The sequence below is a fragment of the Salvia splendens genome, chromosome 17 (assembly GCF_004379255.2).
Source record: "Salvia splendens isolate huo1 chromosome 17, SspV2, whole genome shotgun sequence".
Lineage (NCBI taxonomy): Eukaryota > Viridiplantae > Streptophyta > Magnoliopsida > Lamiales > Lamiaceae > Salvia > Salvia splendens.
This window is the reverse complement of record NC_056048.1, coordinates 4698787-4721456: the sequence shown is the minus strand read 5'-3', so window position 1 is coordinate 4721456 and position 22670 is coordinate 4698787. Positions and strand designations below refer to the sequence as shown.

The following is a 22670-nucleotide window of genomic DNA, read 5'->3' as shown; positions in this document are numbered from 1 at the left end:
AAACTTTTTCACCAAGTCAAAGATAGTCCCGAATCCCAGGATAAATATAGAAGTTTGAAAGCTAGGATAGTATAGCAGCCATATACGCTACATATGTAACTTTGAAAATGAAGAGTCATGTGTCATGCTTTTAATATTTTACTTGGGTTAAAACTTAAAAGTGACTTTGGTGCTATTAATTTGTGGCAATTTCTGCTGGTAAATCTTTGTATTTTTTGCGCTGTTGATTATTTTAGTTGTCTTAAATTTGCTGTTTTAAGGCCCATCTTCTAATTGAAAGTGAGGAGATACACTTTTGAATTTTGATTTACCATGTCTGAGTAATTGTTTCTCTTTTCCTTAAAACTTAGTATAGAATAATTTTATCTACACTACATACAAAAATTTCACTTAATCTCATCCTTCCAATTTTTTTCTTATAATTAAAGATTGATATCTAATTATACATTAAAATTAACTTATTTATTAATCACATAAAAATATAAATAATTATCAATGATGCATCTCTCATTAAATCATTAATGTCTTTATGGTCAAACAAAGAAATGACCACAACGTGATCCCTCGCCAAAAGTTCACCACGTAACACCCACGCGTCAACCCAACAGCCTTCCACGTCACCAAAAATCCACCTACATACTCTCCTCTCAACCAAAATCAACAAAAAAAAAACCATGGCCTCCTCCGCCACCACCGTCGCCGGCGGCGAAGATCACCACCTCACAATCCAAAACATCAAGGTCCAGCGGGCCCCGTCTGGCATACCACCGGGCCGGGCCGGGCCGAGGAAGACGGTCTACTTCGAGCCCGGGCAGTGAGGGGGACTTTGCCCCGGGATGAACACCGTGATCAGGGAGCTCGTCGTCGGGCTCTGGGACCTCTACGGCGCGCACCACATCTTCGGGGTGGAGGCCGGATACCGCGGGTTTTATTCCGGTGAGCCGGTCGCCTTGAACCCGAAGATGGTCCATGACTGGCACCGGAAGGGCGGCACGGTTCTAGAGACTTCTAGAGGCGGCTTCGACCTTGCTCGTATCGTCGACGCTATTCAGGATCGTGGCTTCAATCAGCTTCTTATTATCAAATTTGGTCGATTTCTGGTCAATTATGTAATTTGAAAAAAATGATCAATTAGTATATCAGTAATTTTTTACATTTTTCTGGCGTCAACCAACGTTTTTTTATTAACAAGATTGGTCGATTTCTAGTCAATTCCATTATTTGCAAAATTATCAATTAGTACTACTATATTATAATTTGACATTTTTGCTCTATGGTTCCATGTCGAAAACTCTAATTCCATGTTGTGCATCTAAATTTATTGACATGACGTTTATAGGTTTAGAAATTTAAAATATATACTAATGTGACAAATCGAACATTTTGTACAAATAATGATTTCTGTCGGGCACATTAACTATGCGTAATTTCCCAGGATTTGAGATTTTTGAAATATTTCAAAAAAAATGTCAGAAGTTATTATAGTAGTAAGGGCATTAGTAATGAGGCGCCCTATGCACATCATCATTTTATCCTCCTACCATTCCACATGCCGTGGGGCGTCCTATAAGCCGCTCTAAATATTTTCTTTATTTAAATATTTAATAACTACAAAAATTGAAAAAAAATCTTCATTTTATTTAAAATTAATACATTACAATACGATTAAAAAAAATACGCATTCTCAACGACGGCGGTTACGGTCTCAAACTTCTCCAATCATGTCGTTTATGAGCTGAGCATGGTCTTGTTGGTTGCGCATTGAGACATGTCTAGATAACTTCATTGAAGCCCGTCGGTCATCCTCGAGCGTGGGGCGCGGTCGTCGTGCTGGAGCTACAAAACGAAAACGCGTTGCATCGTCCGCATCGCCCACAGTGGGCGGACGATGCATCGGGCATCGTCCGCACACCCACAGTAGCGGACGATGGCTCGGGCTGCCTATCGTCCGTCCCATTGCGGATGCCCTAATATAATCGAACATTTTTGTATTTGCGGGATTACCAATAAATTGATCAAAATTATGATTTTCTTTATGTAGTATGTCATTTATTGTAACGAGATAGTGATCTGTGTATAGAATCATTTTTTCTAATTATATGTATGTGAGATGGAGAACAATTTATTATTTTTGCGATCGAAGAGATATAAATGTTGTATGTATTCCGTCAGGTGTACATCATCGGCGGCGACGGCACGATGCGCGGCATGGTGGAGATATTCAACGAGATACAGCGCCGGAAACTGAACATCGCAGTGGCCGGAATCCCGAAGACGGTGGACAACGACGTTGGCATAATAGACCGATCTTTCGGGTTCCAAACCGCAGTGGAGATGGCTCAGCAAGCGATCAGCGCGGCCAACACGGAGGTCGAGAGCGCGGTGAACGGCGTAGGGCTGGTGAAGCTGATGGGGCGGAGCACCGGCCACATCGCCCTCCACGCGACCCTCAGCAGGCGCGACGTCGACAGCTGCCTCATCCCGGAGACCGACTTCTACCTTGAAGGTAGAGGCGGGCTGCTCGAGTTCCTCGGCGCTCGCCTCAAGGAGAACGGGCACGCGGTTGTCTTCGTGGCCGAGGGGGCCGGGCAGGACGTGATACCGAGGAGCGATGAGGCGCACGTGGAGGAGAAGGACGAGTCGGGGAATCCGGTGTTCTTGGATGTGGGAGGGTGGCTGAAGTTGGAGCTGAAGAAGTGGTGGGCCTGGGATCATGAGACGGAGTTATTTACAGTGAAGTATATCGATCCGACTTATATGGTCCGGGCCGTGCCGGCCAATGCGACGGATAATTTGTATTGCAAGTTGGTGGCGCACTTGGCCATCCACGGTGCGATGGCCGGGTACACTGGGTTCGTGTCAGGGCCAATTAACGGGAATTACGCTTACATTCCGGTGGAGGACGTTGCGAGAGCGAAGAATCCGGTGGACACGAGGGACCACAAGTGGACGTGGGTTCGATCGCTCACGAATCAGCCTGATTTTGAGAAGAGGTGAAATTGAATGTAGTAGACTATAGTCTATAGTAGTCGTGTTATGAGATGTTACTATGTTGTTAATTTTTAGATTAAAGGATATTGACATTTAATATTATGAAACTTTCAAAAAGTTGGGTTTTTTTCACGAACATTAAAATTGGCAAATTAATGAGACAAAACAGAGTGTTGGTGAGGTGGGGTGAAAAACCCACATGAAAAAGGTAGAAAAGAAGCGTAGAAATGTGGGTTTGTGCTTTGAAATCAGAAATGGAGAATTGAAGGTGAAAGTGATATGCACTTAAAAGAGAGAGATTATAGATAGATGGTGGCATGTCATTAGGGAATAGAATATAAATATGTTGCACGCGTTTATTTGTGAAATTTCGTTAAATTAAAATGTGGACTTATGTTAAATGTGTTTTTGTGATGTGCGTAGGCAGTCAGTTTGGCTTCGATTTTCCTTAGTACACATAGGTTGGGTTTGATTTCATAGATAAAATAATATCAAGATATAATCTAGGATTAAATTATGAAATTATTTTAGTCATATTGGGTTAGCTATGACTAATTATCTCATGATTATCCATTTAGGATTGAGTTATCTCAACCAAACACATAACATATTTAATCTCGGGATACAATCTTGCAAACCGAACACCGTTATAGTGAATCACATCATATTATTAGCCAAGTTAAGGTTTTGTGCATGTAAGCGAAGTAATTGAAATTCTGGCAAGCTATTTTTTTGTTTGTATAATAGTAATGTATTGTGTGAATAGACTCGTAAAAGTTTTTTATTGTCACAATAAAATATCCTAGTACTACAAAAATTAATATTTCAAAATCTCGAAACTCAAAATAAAAAAGATGTTAATGTGGCCAAATTAAACATGCACAAACCGAATCGGATCGCCGGTTCACAAACCGAAATCGAAACCGGCGACGGCGGTTAGGCGGTTCAAGCGGACCGGTTCAGGTTCAAAAAAATCGTGAACCGGAACCGGCTGTTCAAAACCACTGGTTCACCGGTTCAAACCGGCGGTTCAGCGGTTCCAATGGTAGGATTCCGACTAGGGCGTAGGTTTTCAGGCATGGTGTGCAGAAAAACCGACGGTTTATGTCAGAAACCGTTTTCGGCAAAAACCGCAGGTTTTCATCAGAAACCGCTGGTTTTCGCCGGTTCAGGACCTTTTTCAAGTGGCAGTGTATAGGCCTGAAAACCGATCAGAAACTGTGGACTGAACTGCCGGTTCAGGCGGTAAACCGACCGAAATTTGAAATTTGATTTTTTTTATTTCTTCCTATTTTACTCCTATAAATACCCCACTTCCCCCATCATTTTTACTCACCCCATTCTTGTGTTAACAAGGATTTCCTTCTCAATCTCAATTTCTCTATTCTCTATTCTCATTTTCTCTAATTACTCAAGTTGTTTACTACTATATTTGTTGTTTTGTTCGTAATTTACCATTTATTCAATACTCCATATTCAATACTACTTTCATTTTCCATTATGTCTTCTTCTCGTGGTGGACCGGGACGTGGTGATCGGGGCAAAGGAATTTCCCAAGATCAAAGTAGTCGTCCCCAAAAATCAAATCGACCTAGTCATCGAGAAGTTATGGAAGAGGTTTCCCGAGTGGCGGCTGAATGCATGCAAGTAAGTTCTAAAAAAGAAAATTATTTTTACAATTCATAGTTTCATAAGATTGAGTTTTTTAAATTTTTTGTGTTCCTAATTAAAACTTCTACTAATATAATATTTATAGATAGAAGAAGATCATAGGACCGCCATGCTACTCGCTCAAATGCATCAAGGTGGGGGGGCGATGGTAGTTCCGTGCAACAAGATGACGAGTACGACGTGGCTATATCGTCGGACTCGGACAACAATGATGATAGATCTTGTTCTCGTATTCCGTCTAGCACCGACGGAAATGAGGACATGCCTCCCCCTCCACCCACTAAAAAAGCATTGAAATATGATATTTTTGTTAAACACTACAAGAAGATCCCGGTGGTAATTTCAAGTCCTAATGATCCGCTCTCTCAAGAAGAGACATCGGCGTTTCATGTATATTGTAACTATTGTGATAAAGTCTACAAATTTGCGAGTGGTGGGGGATATGGCACCCTCCGTCGTTCATCATTTGGTAACAAAGCATCCGGTAGAATGTGGCACTGACGCTACCCAACCCCAACTAAACTTCCAACCTGGTGGCTCAGGTTCGTCAGGTACGCATCTTTTTAAATATGATCCTAAAAATTTTGCTGACGTTATGACTAGATGGGCTGCGATGGAGCATTTTCCTTTTAATGTTTATGATGACAAAAAAATTGAGGTTATTATGCAAAGTGGTTTGAATGTAGCTGTCAAAATAGTAGGTCGAATGACCGTTCAACGATCTACCGTTCGACAATGTTTGAAGAAAAAAGTTGAATTGTCACGTTATTTACTCAACTTGGGACACAAAGTGAATATTTGCTCAGATGTATGGACTGATTCTTTTAATAGACATTCATACATGGACATTACGGTTCACTTTGTGGACAATAGTTGGACTTTGAACAAGCGTTTGATTGGTTTTAGAGAATTTGAGACACCACACACTGCACCCGAAATTGCTTCTTTAATTATTCAAGTTTTGAATAAATTTCAATTATGCAATAAGATATTTTCTGTTGGTTTTGATAATGCAACTGCTAACACTGCGAGTATTAATGACTTGATTGCGGCTTGTGCTCCGGTTATTGGTGGTAAGTATTTTTATCAAAGATGCATATGTTATATTTTGAATTTATGTGTACAAGATGCACTTGAATGATGGCAAAACCATGTTAGTCATATTACAACCGCAGTATGATTGTCTGAATTCTACTTTGGAGCATAAATATTCTTTGTGTGATTTTTTTAGAACCTATCCCGTTTCTGATTTATATCTGTCGCATAGTTGTTGGGATCATCGCGTGAGTTTATTTAAATTGTTCAAATATTTTAAAAATACGGAATTATCGGGTGTTATTATTGCACTGCTGTTCGTGTTTTAGAGCATTGCATGTATATATCACTTGGTTTTAAAACTGCGATGAAAAATGCTTACTCTTCTCCTGAATTGATGTGTGTTTTATATTATATGATTGACAAATGTCTTCAGTGAGATTCCAACAGTATTTTTGATTGCAAAGGTCTTGGATCCAAAATGGAAATTAGCTGGTACCTCCAGGATTTTAGATTTTTATTATAACAATTTGAGTTCTATTGATCTTGGTCCACTTCAAGCATTGCAAGCGGATACCAATGACCAATGGGGAGTAAACCTAACCGAAACATTTCAAATAAACCTCTCGGACCGGTCAATTGTCCAACAAACCTTCGAGTTTAACTTGCGTGCTCTCTACACCGAATATGAAACCAAGTATAACAGTATCCACCAAGTCAGAAGACCTACGCTCAACAACACAATTTTGGCTTTGCATTTCAAACTGATTATGATGACCCCGACGCGCAATCCCAATTAGCCGACCTATACAGCTACAACACCGGCGGAAGGTCGACCTCAGGTATGGTAAGTGAGTTAGATTTATATTTCGATTCACTCTTTTCCTTTGGTGATGAAGGTCTTACTCCTCCCGCCCAAATCGACGTCCTCGATTGGTGGAGAACACACGAGAATGATTTTCTCATACTTGCGTCAATGGCCAAGGAGATATTTTCGGTTCTGGCTTCCACTGGCGCCGTCGAGTCCGCTTTCAGTGTTGGATCATATGTGTTGGATGAATCAAGAAGTAAGCTCTCCACGAAAAATATGGAAGTCGTGATGTTACTTGATGATTGGGCCAAAGCTGACGTCAGAGAACAAGAAAATGATTGGGATGATCGTCAGGAGGAATCACAAGAAGATTTCACCGGGGATGAATCGTAGGCCAACCGTCAACCACCGACCAAGCCAAATAGGTAAGTAAGGTAAGAGAACTATGTGGGCTTTGATTCCCTAATGCAAATGAGCATTGGGGATACGTAGACACCTCAACTTAAATTTTAAATTTAAGTTGTGCTCATGTCTTTTTTCCTTAATTTATTTTTATTCATTTGTTTCTACTTTAAAAATATGAAAACACAATTAAATAATTGTATTTGTATATACTCTAGTCGGTGGAGTAGATTTCTCTATAAGGCTAAATCCGGGAAACTTTTGACAATTCTACTATAACTGTTGATTGTTAGACTAAACTCAACATTTAAGGTTGAATTGCTAAATGTGTCCTCAATTTAGTTATGTAGAAACACCTCCTTCGCCGACTAAGAGTATATATACTTATAAATTTATTGTTCCGAACTTCAAGTCTTTTTTGTAATTTGTAATTAGCTTCGTTGTAGACTAGTAGTCTCGTTGTATTTAAATTTTTTGTTTAAGACTTCAAGTTTTTTGTGATTTGTAATTGTTGTAACTTGTAATTTCAATAAAATTGCAATTTTCATCGTGAATTTTTTAATTTTATTTACGCACATTTCATAGATAAATAAATAATAAAATGCAAAAAAAAATTACGAACCGCCGAACCGGCCCGGAACCGGCGGTTCTGAACCGCCGTCCGAACTGGAACTGGAATCGCCGGAACCTTGGCTGGCCGGTTCAGGTTCATGAAAATGTTGAACCCTGAACCGCCGATTCCGAACCAGAACCGGCGATTTATGAACCGTGTGCATGCCTAGGTCCAATTGACCACCACGCGGATCGCACCTCTCTACCGTCTGATTGAGATGGAATTGATTAGTCACCCTTATCCTGGATATCGTCATTCTTCATCACTGATTATTCGATTCACACTAGCTCATTCTCTCTAATTATGTGTTTCTTTAGGCATTTCTCTCTTTGTGATTCCTTCAATTTTCTGTGCAAGTTGATCTTGGGATCTCCTAGCGAAGATTACATTCTGGGTTTTCTTGCGAGTGTCAACACCTATACCCTAAGTTCTGGTTTGCAAAGCCAGAGGAGATCTAGTCCGATATGTGAGTTCTAGAGTGTTTCTTGTGAGGTTCCTTCGTGGTGTTGTAGTCGGTGCGGTTTAGGGTTTAATGTTGCTTTTTTTTAGTGTCTTTCAGTCTGCCCTTGAGATCTTCGATAAAAAAGGTTCGTGTGTGGTCTATTTCTCTGCAACATTGAGCCATTAATTCTCTGAATATTTGAGTTCCACCTATGTAATTCCTTCGTTTACCGTTTACATATGTTCGTACTTTACTAATCTTGGATACTAGATGCCTAGATCTCATCCTTTGTTCACTGAAATAGTACTTCCTCCGTCCATGATTAAATGTCTCAAGTTTTCTTTTCCATCTATTTATAGTTAAGTGTCTCATTTACTTTTTGTTATTTTTGGTAATGGACCTGGTATTCTATTAACTTATTTAACTCACATTTATTACAAATTAATATAGAAAAGTATGTTTCACATTTCATTAATCTTTCCAACTCATTTTTTATTATATTTTTTAAAATTGAGTCAAATCAATTATGTCACTTAATAGTCAACGAATGGAATAGTATATCACTCCCTCCGTTTTACAAAAATAGCAACTATTTCCATTTTGGGTCGTTCCTTAAAAATAGAAACTTTAGAATATTTCTATTTTAGGACATGGACCCCACAATCCACTAACCCTACTTTCACTACATTTTCTCTTCTCATCTCTTACTTTACTCATTTTTCTTTTCCTCTCTCGTACTTTACCAATTCTTCTCACTTACTTTATCAATAGTGCATTAAAACGCGTACTCTTTCAAATGTTTCTATTTTTTGAATATGAAGGGAGTATATTAATATTTCCTTTTTTGGGAAAATGAATTATAATACTAATTTCTCCCATATGTAATTAATAACCGGCTATTATCTAATCCCTTACTCTTCCTTTACATTTGTCGACCGAGAAAAGGGGTATATTCGTTTCTAAACTTTTAAAAGTTGTTTAAACTTATTAGATTCATCATGATTCATTTATAGTCGAAATTTTGTTAAACGCACTTCTAATATTAATTTTGTTGCGTCAAACTTTTTGCTATTACAATATCTCAAAGATTTCCATGCGAATGAAATCGTGAATTGTTATTAATTAAGAAAATTTTCTATTACATCTTATTATTAACTTTATGAACAAAAGTCTCGATTGTTATTAAATATTTTTAATCACATTAAAGAAACGACTCAATGTAAGCTCCACTTCAATAATAATTCATGTATAGCAGCGAACTACGCACTAATCACTTTGTTTATCCAATTTTTATTGTTGCTTTTCAGCTGCTAATTACATTCCTTAACATAAAATAATAAAAATGTAACATGCCTTAATTTGCATAAATAGAATAGGACAAAAAGAAGAGACGTGGAGGTGGAAAAGATTGTTGTAACATGTCACTCCCTAAATCACTGCAATCTACATCAATAATTCTTCTAATAGAATAATAAACAAAGCGATAATCTTATAAAATGATAAACAAAGCGATAATCTTATTAAAATTAAGCCGACCTCTTTTTTGGGCTAAAGTGGAGAAACAGTTGGCCGATATGGGGGTAATTTCGTCATTATAATAAAAAAATTTATTGATAACTCTTCTTGACTTGTAACAATAGGTAAAAAACTAATCTTGAGGAGTACTATGTAAGTACGGTTTTATATAATACTAACATAAAATTAATATGGGCCATAAGATTTTGAAATTTACTTGTTTAATTAACAAATTAAAAATATTAAATTTTAATAAAAAGGTTAATTGTGTAATTTGAACATATGGTTTCATACAATTCCTTCCTTTTTGGCATACAATCACAAAATTATTATAAAAATCAATATTTTAATCTTGGCATAATCTTCTTAACTTAATTATTTTATGAGAACTCTAACAAAATTTAAATTGCTTAAAAAGAAATTTTCATACACTCTATAAAGATAATTTTGCTAACATAAAATCATTACGCTTCTGCCCCTAATCCAAAGATATTAATTTTACCAAATACTATAAAAATATAATAGTAGTATTTCATTATAGAGTGAAACATAAGCCAGATAATTAGTGATAATATAATTACTCTATATTTTTGGTGAGGTGTGGTGTGGTGTGTGGATGCATAATTACTTAAAAAAAATAAAAAAAATATAAAAGGTCAAAAAATCCGACTCCCTAATTAATCTTGAAATTGACGCTTTCCTTAGTAGTAGCGATTTAAAGTTTCAAAAGTTTCGAACTTTATACTCAGTTCTTCACTGCCGACTCATCTCAAGAGGCCAACCACTGCCTTAAATGTGAAGTGAAGTAACCCAGATTTTCTGAAAATGGAAAAACTCCATTTTTATAGCAAAATCCTAGTCCTTGTGCTGAGTTTGTCAGCGGCGGTGGAGGTGGCTGAATCGGCGATAGGGGTGAACTGGGGCACGATTTCTCTCCACCGCCTCTCGCCTAAGAATGTGGTGGATCTTTTGAAGGACAATAAGATTGAAAAAGTGAAGCTCTTTGATGCCGACCCAGACTCCCTCAAGGCGTTGATGGGCTCTGGGATCCAAGTCATGGTTGGGATCCCTAACGAAATGCTGGCTCTCCTCAGCTCCTCTGCCTCTGCTTGTGATTTGTGGGTTGCTCAAAATGTCTCCAAATATGTTGTTAAAGGCGGTGTTGATATCAAGTACTCTCTCTCTCTCTCTCTCTCTCACACACACTCACTTACTTTGTGGAAAGGTGCTTATCAGTCTTAATCTTTGATTATTTGTTAGTTTATGTGATTGTGTTGCATTTGATGGTTTCTCCAATTGAGGTTCTGTATCTTAACTTGTAAAGATATTATTTTGTTTGGCCTTTTTAAAAAAAAGTACTTTTTATTTTCAGTGTGAGCTTTTTGTCATATCACATTTGCAGCTAAATTTGGCTACAAATGATGAAAGTAGAATTATTTGGTGACACTGTATAATTTTATTTACTCTGTTGCTTGATTTGGGGTTTAGAACTTAACAAGATTGATGCTTTACCTCTATACTCTTTGTGGACACTGCTGAATCTTGAGAGCGGTTGCAGGTACGTTGCAGTGGGAAACGAGCCGTTCCTGACTAGTTACTCTGGTCAATTCCAATCGTATGTGGTGCCTACTATGGTGAATTTACAGCAGTCTCTGGCTAAAGCAAATCTTGGAGGCACAGTGAAGTTGGTTGTCCCGTGCAATGCTGATGCCTATGTATCTAATCTGCCATCACAAGGAGCCTTTCGAGCCGAGCTCACACAAATCATGACGCAGATTGTTTCTTTCCTCAACTCTAACGGTTCGCCTTTCATAGTGAATATATATCCCTTCCTAAGCATGTATGGGAACTCTGATTTTCCTCAAGATTATGCATTCTTTGAGGGCACTACGCATCCTGTGGTGGATGGACCAAATACCTACTACAGTGCGTTTGATGGTAATTTCGACACATTAGTTTCAGCTCTAAGCAAACTAGGGTATCCTCAGATGCCGATTGTTATAGGGGAGGTGGGTTGGCCGACAGATGGTGCATCCGGGGCAAATCTCACTGCAGCGAGGGTTTTCAACCAGGGACTTGTTAAGAATGTTTTGTCAAATAAGGGAACTCCTCTAAGGCCAGGTGTCCCGCCTATGGACGTCTACCTTTTCAGTCTTCTCGATGAGGGGGCCAAGAGTACCCTGCCCGGGAACTTTGAGAGGCATTGGGGCATATTCTCCTTTGATGGACAGGCCAAGTACCGACTGAATCTTGGCAATGGATATTTGAAAAACGCAAAAGAGGTTAAGTATCTTCCGTCCAGATGGTGTGTTGCAAATCCTAACCGGGATCTTTCCACCGTGGCCAGCCACTTCAAGCTTGCTTGTAATTATGCGGATTGCACGACACTCAGCTATGGAGGATCCTGCAACAATATTGGTGAGAAGGGGAATATATCGTATGCTTTCAACAGCTATTATCAGGTGCAGAAGCAGAATCCCCGGAGCTGTGAGTTTGATGGGATTGGGATGATTACTATGTTGGATCCTTCGATTGGAGACTGCAGATTTCTTGTTGGTGTCACAGATGAGAAATCTCTAGGCTTTAGGTCCGACAGCGGATGGTGTGTAATCTTGTTAGTTGCTTGTTGGGTGCTTCGCGTGATTTTCATGTGACTCGGAGGTTTTGAAGTGGGGTTTTCAGGGTTCCCTCTTCTGCACTGTCCCGGACAGCGAAAGAAAAAGATAAGATACTGCACATAAATATCACTATAGATGTATTGATTAGAAGATTGGTTGGGGTTAGTATGGTTATTGTTGAGTTGTGAGAGTATGGACTATTGAGCTTCTGTACTATTATAGCACTATATATATTTATTGAAGATTTTTATTCAATTTGATACTGTATTCTTAAGTTATAGTACAATGCATCACATTCAGTTTCAAGATACATATCATAAGCAACACATTCTTCATTTGTAGCTTTTCTGGGCTGGTTTTGATGTTAGCAGCAGCTTTCGCCACAGCAGACTCTGGCGCAGGTGATGAGGGGCTTCGAGAAGTTAAACAAGCAGCACCGGCACCCTTCAAACACAGATTAATTAGGAATCAAACTACATATTGCAGAAGAAAAAACTGTTTTGTGGAGATGTAACATACCTTGTGGATGCACGACGCGTTCAGCAGGTTTTGTGCTAGCTGCTGCACACGAACAAGTGACGAGGAATGCAGCTAGCAGCAGCCATGTCAGAGCGATTGCCAAGCTCTTGTTCCTCAATATTTCTATTTTAGAATGGATGCATCAAATGCCAGATATGAGATGGCCTATTTATTGAGGAAATTTAACTATGGGATTGAAAATTTGAAGCTGGTGTGAACTGATCGAACCCACTGTCTGCTTTTTCTGACTGATGAGTTCACAAACTACTGAGGTGGAGTCAACCAAGTTGTCTTCTTGCCTAACCTATTGTAATAAATTGTTTTCAGAACCTTCCAAAGAATGAAGAGGTGCATTCATTGAACTTGAATATGTCATTTGAATATCAAGATTCCTTAAACTCATGAATCATAACTTCAATCAATCATCAACATTTCCTCACCATGAACCTTTCAGTTTCAGCAGTTCATTTTTCTATATATATTGAACTCAATTATGGAGAAAGTAATTTGATTCATGTTGCTACACAACTGTCATGACCACAACTACCTAGGAATAGAAAGTGTAGCTATTTCGCGACTAAACTAATTCAATGGTCACAAGCTCGTCATAAATAAGTATTCAATTCAAGGAAACAATTGTCTCATAGTGAAAGGGTACAACCTCAACGAAATCGGAGTAATTAACTGAGTGCATAGTCTTTTCTAAAATGATTCTTAAACTTGCAGCGGAAGGTTCCAAGACGAAGTAATATGTATGATGATATATTAAATCAACTACCTAGCCACTTATTTAATATTCTCTCCCAACACCTCCTCCGCTTCGACCACGATCAACCTGCACATTAAGAAAGCAATATGCAGGGCTGAGTATTTGGTATACTCAGTGGGCTCATTGCCGAAAACATTTCTTATTTAGTCGTCAGCCAAACTTGAGTGAGCACGGGGTTTTATAGTAAATAATTCCCGGTCACTAAAACTTTTATCTTTTCAAAAGGTTGACTGCGCAGTCACATAACATCTCATGAAATACCATATTTGATCTGTGTGAACCGGGAATGTGGCCACATTCCACGACGGTCACTGGACCGACCAACTCTAGCGCTAGCACACGGTCCCTTATGTGTACACTAGTCCGAGTAGGGTTTGCGGCCCTACTGAGACCCGAATTCGATTTAACTGCTTGGCATAGCCAACGTATAGGTAATCATAAATAAAACAAGGCATGACAACTTATCTCAAAATATTCACGTTTTCACATAAAGTCATGTTTTGAAAGAAAAGCCCACCTTGTTTATTTAAATTCTCAAACGAGCGTTCCTCGCCTTGCTTTTACCTGTCTTGCGATGACGCCCCTTTATAAACAAATAATATACTTAAATTGGGCTTAAGTAATTATTTATTTAGCGTGCATGCATCCCTAAGCGGGTGATTGCTTTTATTTTCTCTTTTCCTAGATCCATAAAATTCCTTAGTATTAATTAATTCAAGCGATTTAATTTATTTGGGCATTTGCCGGATTTTTCGTGCATTGGTTAAATTCCAAACATCTTAACTTTATTTCTGCGGAATCAAATAGCGGCTATTCATTATTTAGTTTGGCAAAACAATAGGAGGTTCTATAAATTAACTTCGACCTTCTTGTCAAACTAATGTTTTAATTAGTAGCTCATGCTATGATGTAAATTATCATAAGTCCATTTTCGAATCAAAACCTCTTGGTTTTAAACACTTAATTAAATTAGGATTCCTACCCTAATTAATAAAAGTCCAATTTAATCATTTATTGGAGATTATGTTAATACGACTAACATTTTCTATTCCTCCGTGGCTTAAGGAATTAATGTCATAGTCTCGAATTTATCTAGGCCGGTGGCACAGGCGAATTTAATTGAATAACAGTGGTCCGTTTTAATATAAATAGTAGTGGCCCAATCAAATTGGCACAGGGGAGTTTTAAATTCAAATTAAAAGAGCCCACCTAAAAATAATACTCCTTTCCATCGGCCCTATCATTTTCGAAAAACAGTGGCCCAAATTATTGAGCCCAATGAATCCAATGAAAAGGCCCAAAAGCATACCCCTTTCCCTCGGCTCTCTCTTTCTCTCTTCCCTTTTTCTCCTTTCCCCAATTCTAATTCAAAAATCCCTAATCCATTCCAGAACAAATCGTCCACCTCCCTCTTCTCCATCTCGTCGGCGCCGCAGGCAGCTGCCCTTGCCGCACCTCACGGAGAGCGCCACCATCTCCGCGAATCGACACCATCGTTCGTCGATTCCTCTCCGCTTTTTCTTCGGAACCGAGAGGCAGGGTCAGAATTGTGCAGCGGCGCCGACGTTTCTCTCGCGGCGGAGTCTTCGATGGGAGAAGGCGTCGCCTTTCCCTCTCTGCGGCGTCGCTCGTCGATTCATCGCCAACGCCTGCAGCACCGTGTGCCCTTTCCTCTCTCACCCGCCTCCCTTGACACAGAAGTGACGCGCCAGTTGCTGCCTCGCCGTCGCCGCATGCCGTGCTGCGGGGTCCGTAGACGCATGAGGGTCATGCGTCTCTCATTTTTTTCGATTTTTTTTGAACGACACATGACCGTCTCTCTTAGGAGAGACGCAAGAGGGTCATCTGGCTCTAAATATACACTACACTAATGATTGCTATGAATACTGTGCTGATGGAGGCATGCATTACTCCATTTGACCGTAAGCATAAATTCATGAATAAAGCATGAATAATAATGCTACTAGCCTACTATTTTTCAATTTCTTACTCTTCCACTTTTCCACTTTTAACGTTTCCACTTTTTCCACTCTTCCACTTTTTCCCCATTTTAATAGAGGCATGCATTACTCCATTCTCAACTCTTCCACTTTTTCCCAAGCAAAACCTGCTCATCTTTGACGTGATAGACTTGTAGACCTTGAGTGTCACACTATTCATAAAATTTCTCAATCATTACACAATGGCTTACAGTGATATTGTATGTATTTAGAGACGCATGACCCTCATGCGTCTCTCCCTAAAACGCATGACAGATGACGGTCATGCGTCGTTCAAAAAAAATTGAAAAAAATGAGAGACGCATGACCCTCATGCGTCTCCCTTAAAGACGCATCTCCGTCATGCGTTTCATCAAAGGAGACGTATGAGGGTCATGCGTCTCTCCAAAAATCAGAACAAAAAAAAGTCCAGTACACTCACGGAATCTAAATTTTATTTTAGAACAAAAAAAGACAAAACCCTTGTTTGTAGGGAATGGTTCGACTTTATTTGGAGGGAGCTTGTATATCGTGTGGTCTCATCCTTATGTTATGTGTATTTGCTAATCTACTAATTTCTAAGAGTAGGCAGTGGCATGTTGCATTTAAATCTTAATGTCTATGAATGGACTCATTAGCTAAAGCATTACTTGTAGTTTCAAGCTATTCACTTATGTAGCCAAGTACACTGCTCTCTTTAGGTATTCTTTTGTGGAGGTTAAATGTGCTATTGTAGTCTAGCATGTTGTGATTCCTAGCATAAGGTGTTGTTAAATGATCATGCTATTGGTGTTTGAGTTTGAGGAGAAAGGGTGTGGGAATTACCTCCTGCACTCTTTTGGTTGCTGCTCTTAGCCTCAGCCTCTCTCACTCTTTAGTTCACTTGGGATTTCAATGGTTTGTGGTGGTGAAGGGAGTAAAACCGAGAGGTTATCTCTATATAAAAAGGGTGTGTAATTGAAAGTTGCTGGACTACTGTTTAGTGCAGGAAAAGGGGTCCTTGTCCTGATTGTATGTTGGCTGTCCCTCCTGCAATAAGGCATGGCATGTACTCGTATATTAATTGCATTTGCATTCCCATTTGTTGCCTTACTGCAGTACCCTCCTCCTCTTACCCCCTGCAGTACATCTCCCTTAATTGTTGGTACAATTTGGCAGGTGATTGAGCCCTGCAAGGTGGTTAACTGAGCCCTACAGCTGGGGCTCTGCAGAGTGCCCGTGGTTGCAGCTTTCCCTCGGCTTGTGGCAGCTGGTGCGGTATGTGGTGTCCAGGAAATGCAGCCTTCCATCTTACCTATTTAGGCAAGTTTTGGTCTTCACCCTTGAAATTAAGCTGCCTCTTATTCTTGCTTGATTGTTTACTAAGAGCATCATTAACCCCGGCCCGATTTCAGGCCCAAGTCCCCTCCACGTCATCATTCCCCAAATTTGAGTCCCATACCCCAACTGCTCTAACCCTGCAGGCCATAACCCGTGCCGCAACTAATAAATGACACTATTCACAACTTCAACCTATTTTATACGTAAAATAAAAAACGCCGGAAATTTATAACACGGAAAAGTTAATTTTCGATCGAAGATTGAAAATTACAACATAGAAATTTAAAAATATAAAAAAACCATTAAAAACATATCGTCAATGTCGGAACACGTTGGTGCGAGTCCAAATCTCTTCGATTAGATCGGCTTGGAGGCGAGTGTGTTGTTCCTCTTAGCGCATCACAGCTGAACGGGCCATGACATTGCGGATGTCGGGAGGAAGGCCCTGCACGGGCGGGGCGGTGACAACGTAGTCACTCGCGGTGCTGGCGAGTGGTTCGTCGCTCACAAAGTGACATTTTCTTCCTCGTCCTCAACGATCATGTTATGCATTATGATACATCCATACATGATGTCGGCGATTAGTGAACGCTGCCAACCACGGGTCGCTCCCTTCACAATAGCCCACCGTGCTTGGAGGACTCCGAATGCACGCTCCACATCTTTCCGAGCCGCCTCTTGCCTTTGGGCAAACAATGCTCTCCGTTTCGTTGTCGTACATGTGATAGTCTTCACGAACACGGGCCATCGAGGGTAGATCCCGTCTGCCAGATAGTACCCCATACTATACCAACAGTGGTTGGCCGTTAACTCTACGTTCGGCGCTCGCCTGACACACAAGTTATCGAACAATAGAGACTCGTTCAACACATTAAGGTCATTGTTGGACCCCGCGACACCAAAGTAGGCATGCCAGATCCACAATCGTTGGTCGGCTACGACCTCCAACACAATCGTGGGATTTGTGCCCTTGTTCCCGCTAGTGTATTGTCCTCTCCAAGCCGTTGGACAATTCTTCCACTGCCAGTGCATACAGTCGATGCTGCCAAGCATCCCCGGGAAGCCGTGGGTTCGCTCGTGCAAGTTCAGCAACTTCCTAACGTCGTCGGTCGTTGGCTTTCTCAAGTATGTATCCTTTAATGCTTCAACGGCTGCCCGACAGAATTTAGCTAGGCACTCCCGTCCTGTATGCTCGCTTACATGGAGATACTCATCGAACATATCTGATGTAGTACTGTAAGCTAGTTGACGTATGACAGAGGTGCATTTCTGCAACGTCGATATACTTTGCCGGCCCACAACATCGGTGGTTTGGCAGAAATATGAGTCGCGACCTACAACTGCGTTGACAATGCGTAGGAACAAAGGCCTCCGCATCCGGAACCTGCGACGGAACATCTGATCACTCCATCGCGGATCGGTAGAAAAATAATCTGTGAAAAGCCGCAAAGCAGCTTGTTCAGGGTCTCGGTGAATATACATCCGAGAACGTGGTACCCGGATTTGTTGTTCGTTCCAAGCTTGAATAGCAGCTTGGTATCGTTCCACTTCGTTGTTGATTTCTTCTTGGATTGCCGGCACCGCCTCTTCTAACAATCGGGACATTTCAGCTTCGAAAAATCTTTGACGATGAGGCATTTTGTCCAATTTTAGGAAGAGTAATGGAGTAGAATGTATATGAAAATGGTTGGAGTGGTATTCATAAAAAAATTTCGATTTTTTTGTAAAATAATAAAAATTCCGTTGCGATCCGGCTCGAACACGAATTAACCCTGGGCCGGGCCTCGTTTCATCCCGTCCCGAACCATCTAACGCGAGCCCGGGCCGGACCCCGGGACCGGTGTAGGCCGCAAATCCTCCCCCTCCAACGCGACGCTCTGGCCGGCACTCGCTTTTTGCGGCCCTTAACGATGCTCTAAATGTCTTAATATCTTATGCATTTCCTTGTTCGATTGGTTGGTATTCGGCAGGGGAGAGGGGGCTGATCATACTCGGCTGTCAACATGTTGCCTCGGCCCAACGGCCGTCGAAAATCGGGCCGAAAATCGGGCCTAAAGCAAGGGGGCAGAACTTAAAAATTCTAATTTGTAATAGAGTAGTGTTTCTCTTTTTCTCTCAAGCTTTCTCTCCCTTCAAAAAAATGTATAGAATCACTTATAGAATTTAGTATGTATTATTCTTCTTCTATTTTCATCATTGAACATTTGTAATCTACAACTTAGTTTGAAAATTTATACACCGTATTCCGTTTACTTAAGAAATGAACGGATGCACTTTCACTTCATTCGGCCCTTATCTCTTTTTTTAAAAAAATTCTAGATTTGCATTCTTTATAAATCGTGTTTCCCAAAACGGGTTGGAGAATCGTATACTCATCGTACATTAATTAATTGATAAGATGAAATTGTTCTACGTTTCCAACTTTATTCCATTAGTCTCGGAAATTTAGTTCGTGGCTATTACAACAACTGAGTTTTTGAAAGAAATTGGAAGCTGGAACTTAAGAGATCTCTTGTTAGAAATCTTAAATACATAGCTCGGAAAGTTTCCAAAAGCGAACATTTTGATGGCAAACGAAATCAGCTCTCCTCGAAGAACAAGAAAAAACTAACAGACATGGTGATTACAGGGTATTGTTTGCTCATCTGCAAATGTTCTTTAAATTGAGGTAAAATTAGGAATAATTCAGTATCTATTGTTTCATATACACATTCATATCACTATTGAATCACACAGACTATCATATCTTGGTTTTAACATTGGCTTTATGAGTTTAATTATAAAGCCTTAATCTGGTTGTTATCTCTGTCCGACAAATCGGACACCAGCTCAGCTCTTCGCCACAGTCATGGCACACCTACAAACAACACAGAATGCGCAGAGTTTAGAAGGAGACAACCTTACAAATTTTTACATCTTTATGTTTGGTGCTTTACCTGATGTCCGCATCCAAGTGCAAGATTTCGTCTTCTGTAGAAACAAACAGGGCACCTCTGTGGAAAAAAGTTAGAAAAAACTATTGTCAGAAAAGATCACCAAAACACAAATTCACCCTAATGCTAAAAACAGTATAAAAGTGTAACAAACAGCACAAAGTGAGAGGATGCACCCTTTCATTTAAAGAGCTTGAAGTGGAAACAGGAGATGGATGGGTAGTTGAGAAGGTTTCGCTATAGCTGCTTGAACGAGTGAAGGTTAGATGACTGTTCGACCTCAAGCTGCGCGATGGAGGTGGCAACGGGAGAGTTGTGCTGTGCCCTCTCTGGTTGCTGCAACGGGAGATGTTCAGTTTTTCCTACTGTGCATATGATGAAGTTGAAATCGACACGAATAACATTTACATGATAGTATCTATTCTTCACAGTGCATTACCCCAAGAGTTGGAGTTCCATTGTTGCTCTGTATTGTAAAGGAATTTCCATCAATGCAGCCAAGGCAAACTCAGTTTCCTTCTCCGGTAGAGGGATATTTCTTGACATGATTTCTGTGAAATTGACAAACTGCATTTGGAAACCAATGTAATCCATAAAATTTATGATCAAGCATGAGCAAGGATTCAATGAGCTGGATTTGCAAGGTCTAACCTGTATATTGTCAAAGGCTCTGGCTGGGATATTGTCATCAAATTTGTGCATGGTATCCCACGGCCCGTCTCCAACTCCAACCACAATAATGGACAACGGGTACTCGCTTCACGACAGAAACAAAAAACAAAGGCAAAGAGTCAACTACACCCTCAACATCTTTTGAGAAACTAAGTCCAGACTTTCACAATGTACAACCTTGCTCTCACTATTGCATTAACTGTGTTTTGCTCCTGAGGACTTAGCTGTCCAGCTTCTGTGTCTATGTTTCTTGTGACCTTCCATAGAAAGTCGAAATCAGACACATCGAACCAGAAGAAAATTTGAATTTATTAAGATGCAACCATAATTATTACTTGGCCATCAGCTATGATCAGAAGAACATGATATTGGCCACCATTTCGATCAACTATCCCCATAGCAGTCTCGATTATTGGGGCAAACGATGTAGGTCCTGTACAGTCAGTCACAGAGCATCTTCTTCATGAGAAAACATGAAGTAAAACTTTAACAAACTTGAGAAAGAAGAGGTGGATGAACCTGATAGCCGAACATGTGGAACGATCTCTCTATAACGAGAGAGTGCCTCCTCGAAGCCATCACAGGGCCTGCTGTCCGCATAGAAGCTGAACACGTCCCGATCATGGGTACTCACTGCGAATATAAACAACAACTGTCACGCCCTCGTTAGCATTGCAGTATGCTAGCACAGTAACATACCATCGCCAAAGCCAAAACACGGAATGAGATTATCCTCATCGAGCTGCGAGAGCGTCCTTCCAATGATGGAGATGGCGTGCTGGTACGGATTCAACCCATCGCTCAAGTGATGAAGGCACCTTCCGTCGAAGGAATCTCTCCCCGTCCATTCATTGCTTTTGGTGAAGTCAATGCCTACGATCAGATTTGAGGATTCTAGACCGGATTCAGCTAGCGATTGCGTAACCTTCAAACAATCAAATCATCAAACACAATAAACTGCAGGCGAGATTCAATCATCCAAATCCATCTCAAATTTCAGAAAAAAATCGTATCCAAATTTGATGAAATGAAACGCACCTGATCGATAGATCGGTAATTGTCAGCGATTCTTCCATATCTCCTAGAAAAAGGAGTGGTTTCAGCATCTGTATCAGTATTATGAGGAGAAGATACATGGTTGGTTGAATTCCGTCGGACTAAACTTGCATTCGACATCTTCGCCCCCATCTCTGTCTTCTTATATCACAAACACTACAAAAATCAACAATTGCGTGATCAAATTCATCTTTTCAGTTCAATTTTTTTTTCTAATTTATATGAACAGATTTGTTTCGCATGATTTTACCTTGAGGAACAGAATGGTGAAACTGAAATCGTCGTCGTTGACGCCAAATCTGAAGAGGCATTTCGTAGTGATGCCAATTGATTATTATTTTGTTTGAGCTGACTTTTTTTGCTGCTTAACATCACAATCAACACAGCATTCACATTTGCATTTTCAAATGGAATCTTCAACGCGCCAAAGAAGTAATCTACACATAATTAAGGTTATACTATTATTAATTTAGTTACAACTTGACGTTAATTATTATTTATTCACGCTCGTTTTCTTCTGACATTGTGATTCTTCGTTAGCGTAATCGTAGTATTATAAATTTAACATAATCTAATCTCATATTTTAATAGACCACTTCTAATATTTGTATTATTCATAAATTATCGAGCTTACATGACATTTGAGCCAATACTTATACAAATGTGGAATTGATACAGATTGTTATACGCAATTTCTTTATAAGATTGTCTACTATCAAAATCGATAAAACAAGTATAAAATCTTTTTATTCCAATTGATGAGTGGGCTTATGAATAAAGATATCATTAATTTATTTTTGTCGATGGTGACATTGGAATTTATCTTCAGACAAATGTTTTGTTTCTATCTCAATTCATAACTAATGACTACCGAAAGCCTCGTTAATATCACTACTAATTTTCTGATACTTCTGATGTTTGTCATTAATGGATCAATCGTAAAATCAACTAGTGTTTATTATTATTAAAATCTTCTACACTCGCAATTAAAAGTATCGGTTGAGTTTAACATGAGATTTTAAAAATTCTACTATGAATTAAAGTGGCTCAAAAAATTTGTGCAATATGATTCCTATTTACAATTACAATTATAATAAACGTGAAAATAGACTCTTAATTGCAAGCAAACTGAAATAGCAAACCAAGACTTCTAATCATGGACAGATGAAATGGGAATAATATTTTTTAATAAATATCTCACACTTTTAACATTCACATATTAATATCCAATAAATTAATACCATTTCAAATTTACGAAGATCTATACTTTAGTTCTCATAAAATCATGCAAACTACAAAAATTATACGAAAATTGTGCTCAATA

General features: G+C 39.6%; 2 protein-coding genes, 1 long non-coding RNA gene and 1 pseudogene across 3 annotated transcripts; 2 read left to right on the top strand and 2 right to left on the bottom strand.

The window, feature by feature from the left end:
- Nucleotides 1-462: 462 nt before the first annotated feature.
- Nucleotides 463-2997, top strand: LOC121775493 (annotated as a pseudogene).
- A 7171-nt stretch (nucleotides 2998-10168) lies between these two features.
- LOC121775301 (glucan endo-1,3-beta-glucosidase 6-like) lies at nucleotides 10169-12353 on the top strand. Its single transcript, XM_042172369.1, has 2 exons — nucleotides 10169-10652; nucleotides 11039-12353. The coding sequence occupies exons 1-2, from the start codon at nucleotides 10306-10308 to the stop codon at nucleotides 12132-12134; spliced, it is 1443 nt and encodes a 480-aa protein (XP_042028303.1). The 5' UTR covers nucleotides 10169-10305; the 3' UTR covers nucleotides 12135-12353.
- Nucleotides 12305-12909, bottom strand: LOC121775302. Its single transcript, XR_006045109.1, has 2 exons — nucleotides 12618-12909; nucleotides 12305-12542 (listed from the first exon to the last, which is right to left on the bottom strand). It is a non-coding gene; the product is annotated as an uncharacterized LOC121775302 (long non-coding RNA).
- Nucleotides 12910-19230: 6321 nt separating this feature from the next.
- On the bottom strand, nucleotides 19231-21746 carry LOC121774941 (E3 ubiquitin-protein ligase RGLG5-like). Its single transcript, XM_042171857.1, has 11 exons — nucleotides 21597-21746; nucleotides 21329-21502; nucleotides 20990-21215; nucleotides 20810-20923; nucleotides 20626-20723; nucleotides 20468-20547; nucleotides 20270-20375; nucleotides 20058-20185; nucleotides 19795-19954; nucleotides 19622-19678; nucleotides 19231-19542 (listed from the first exon to the last, which is right to left on the bottom strand). Exons 2-11 carry the CDS (start codon nucleotides 21476-21478, stop codon nucleotides 19459-19461), a joined length of 1203 nt encoding a protein of 400 aa, XP_042027791.1. The 5' UTR covers nucleotides 21479-21502; nucleotides 21597-21746; the 3' UTR covers nucleotides 19231-19458.
- Between the last annotated feature and the right edge of the window lie 924 nt (nucleotides 21747-22670).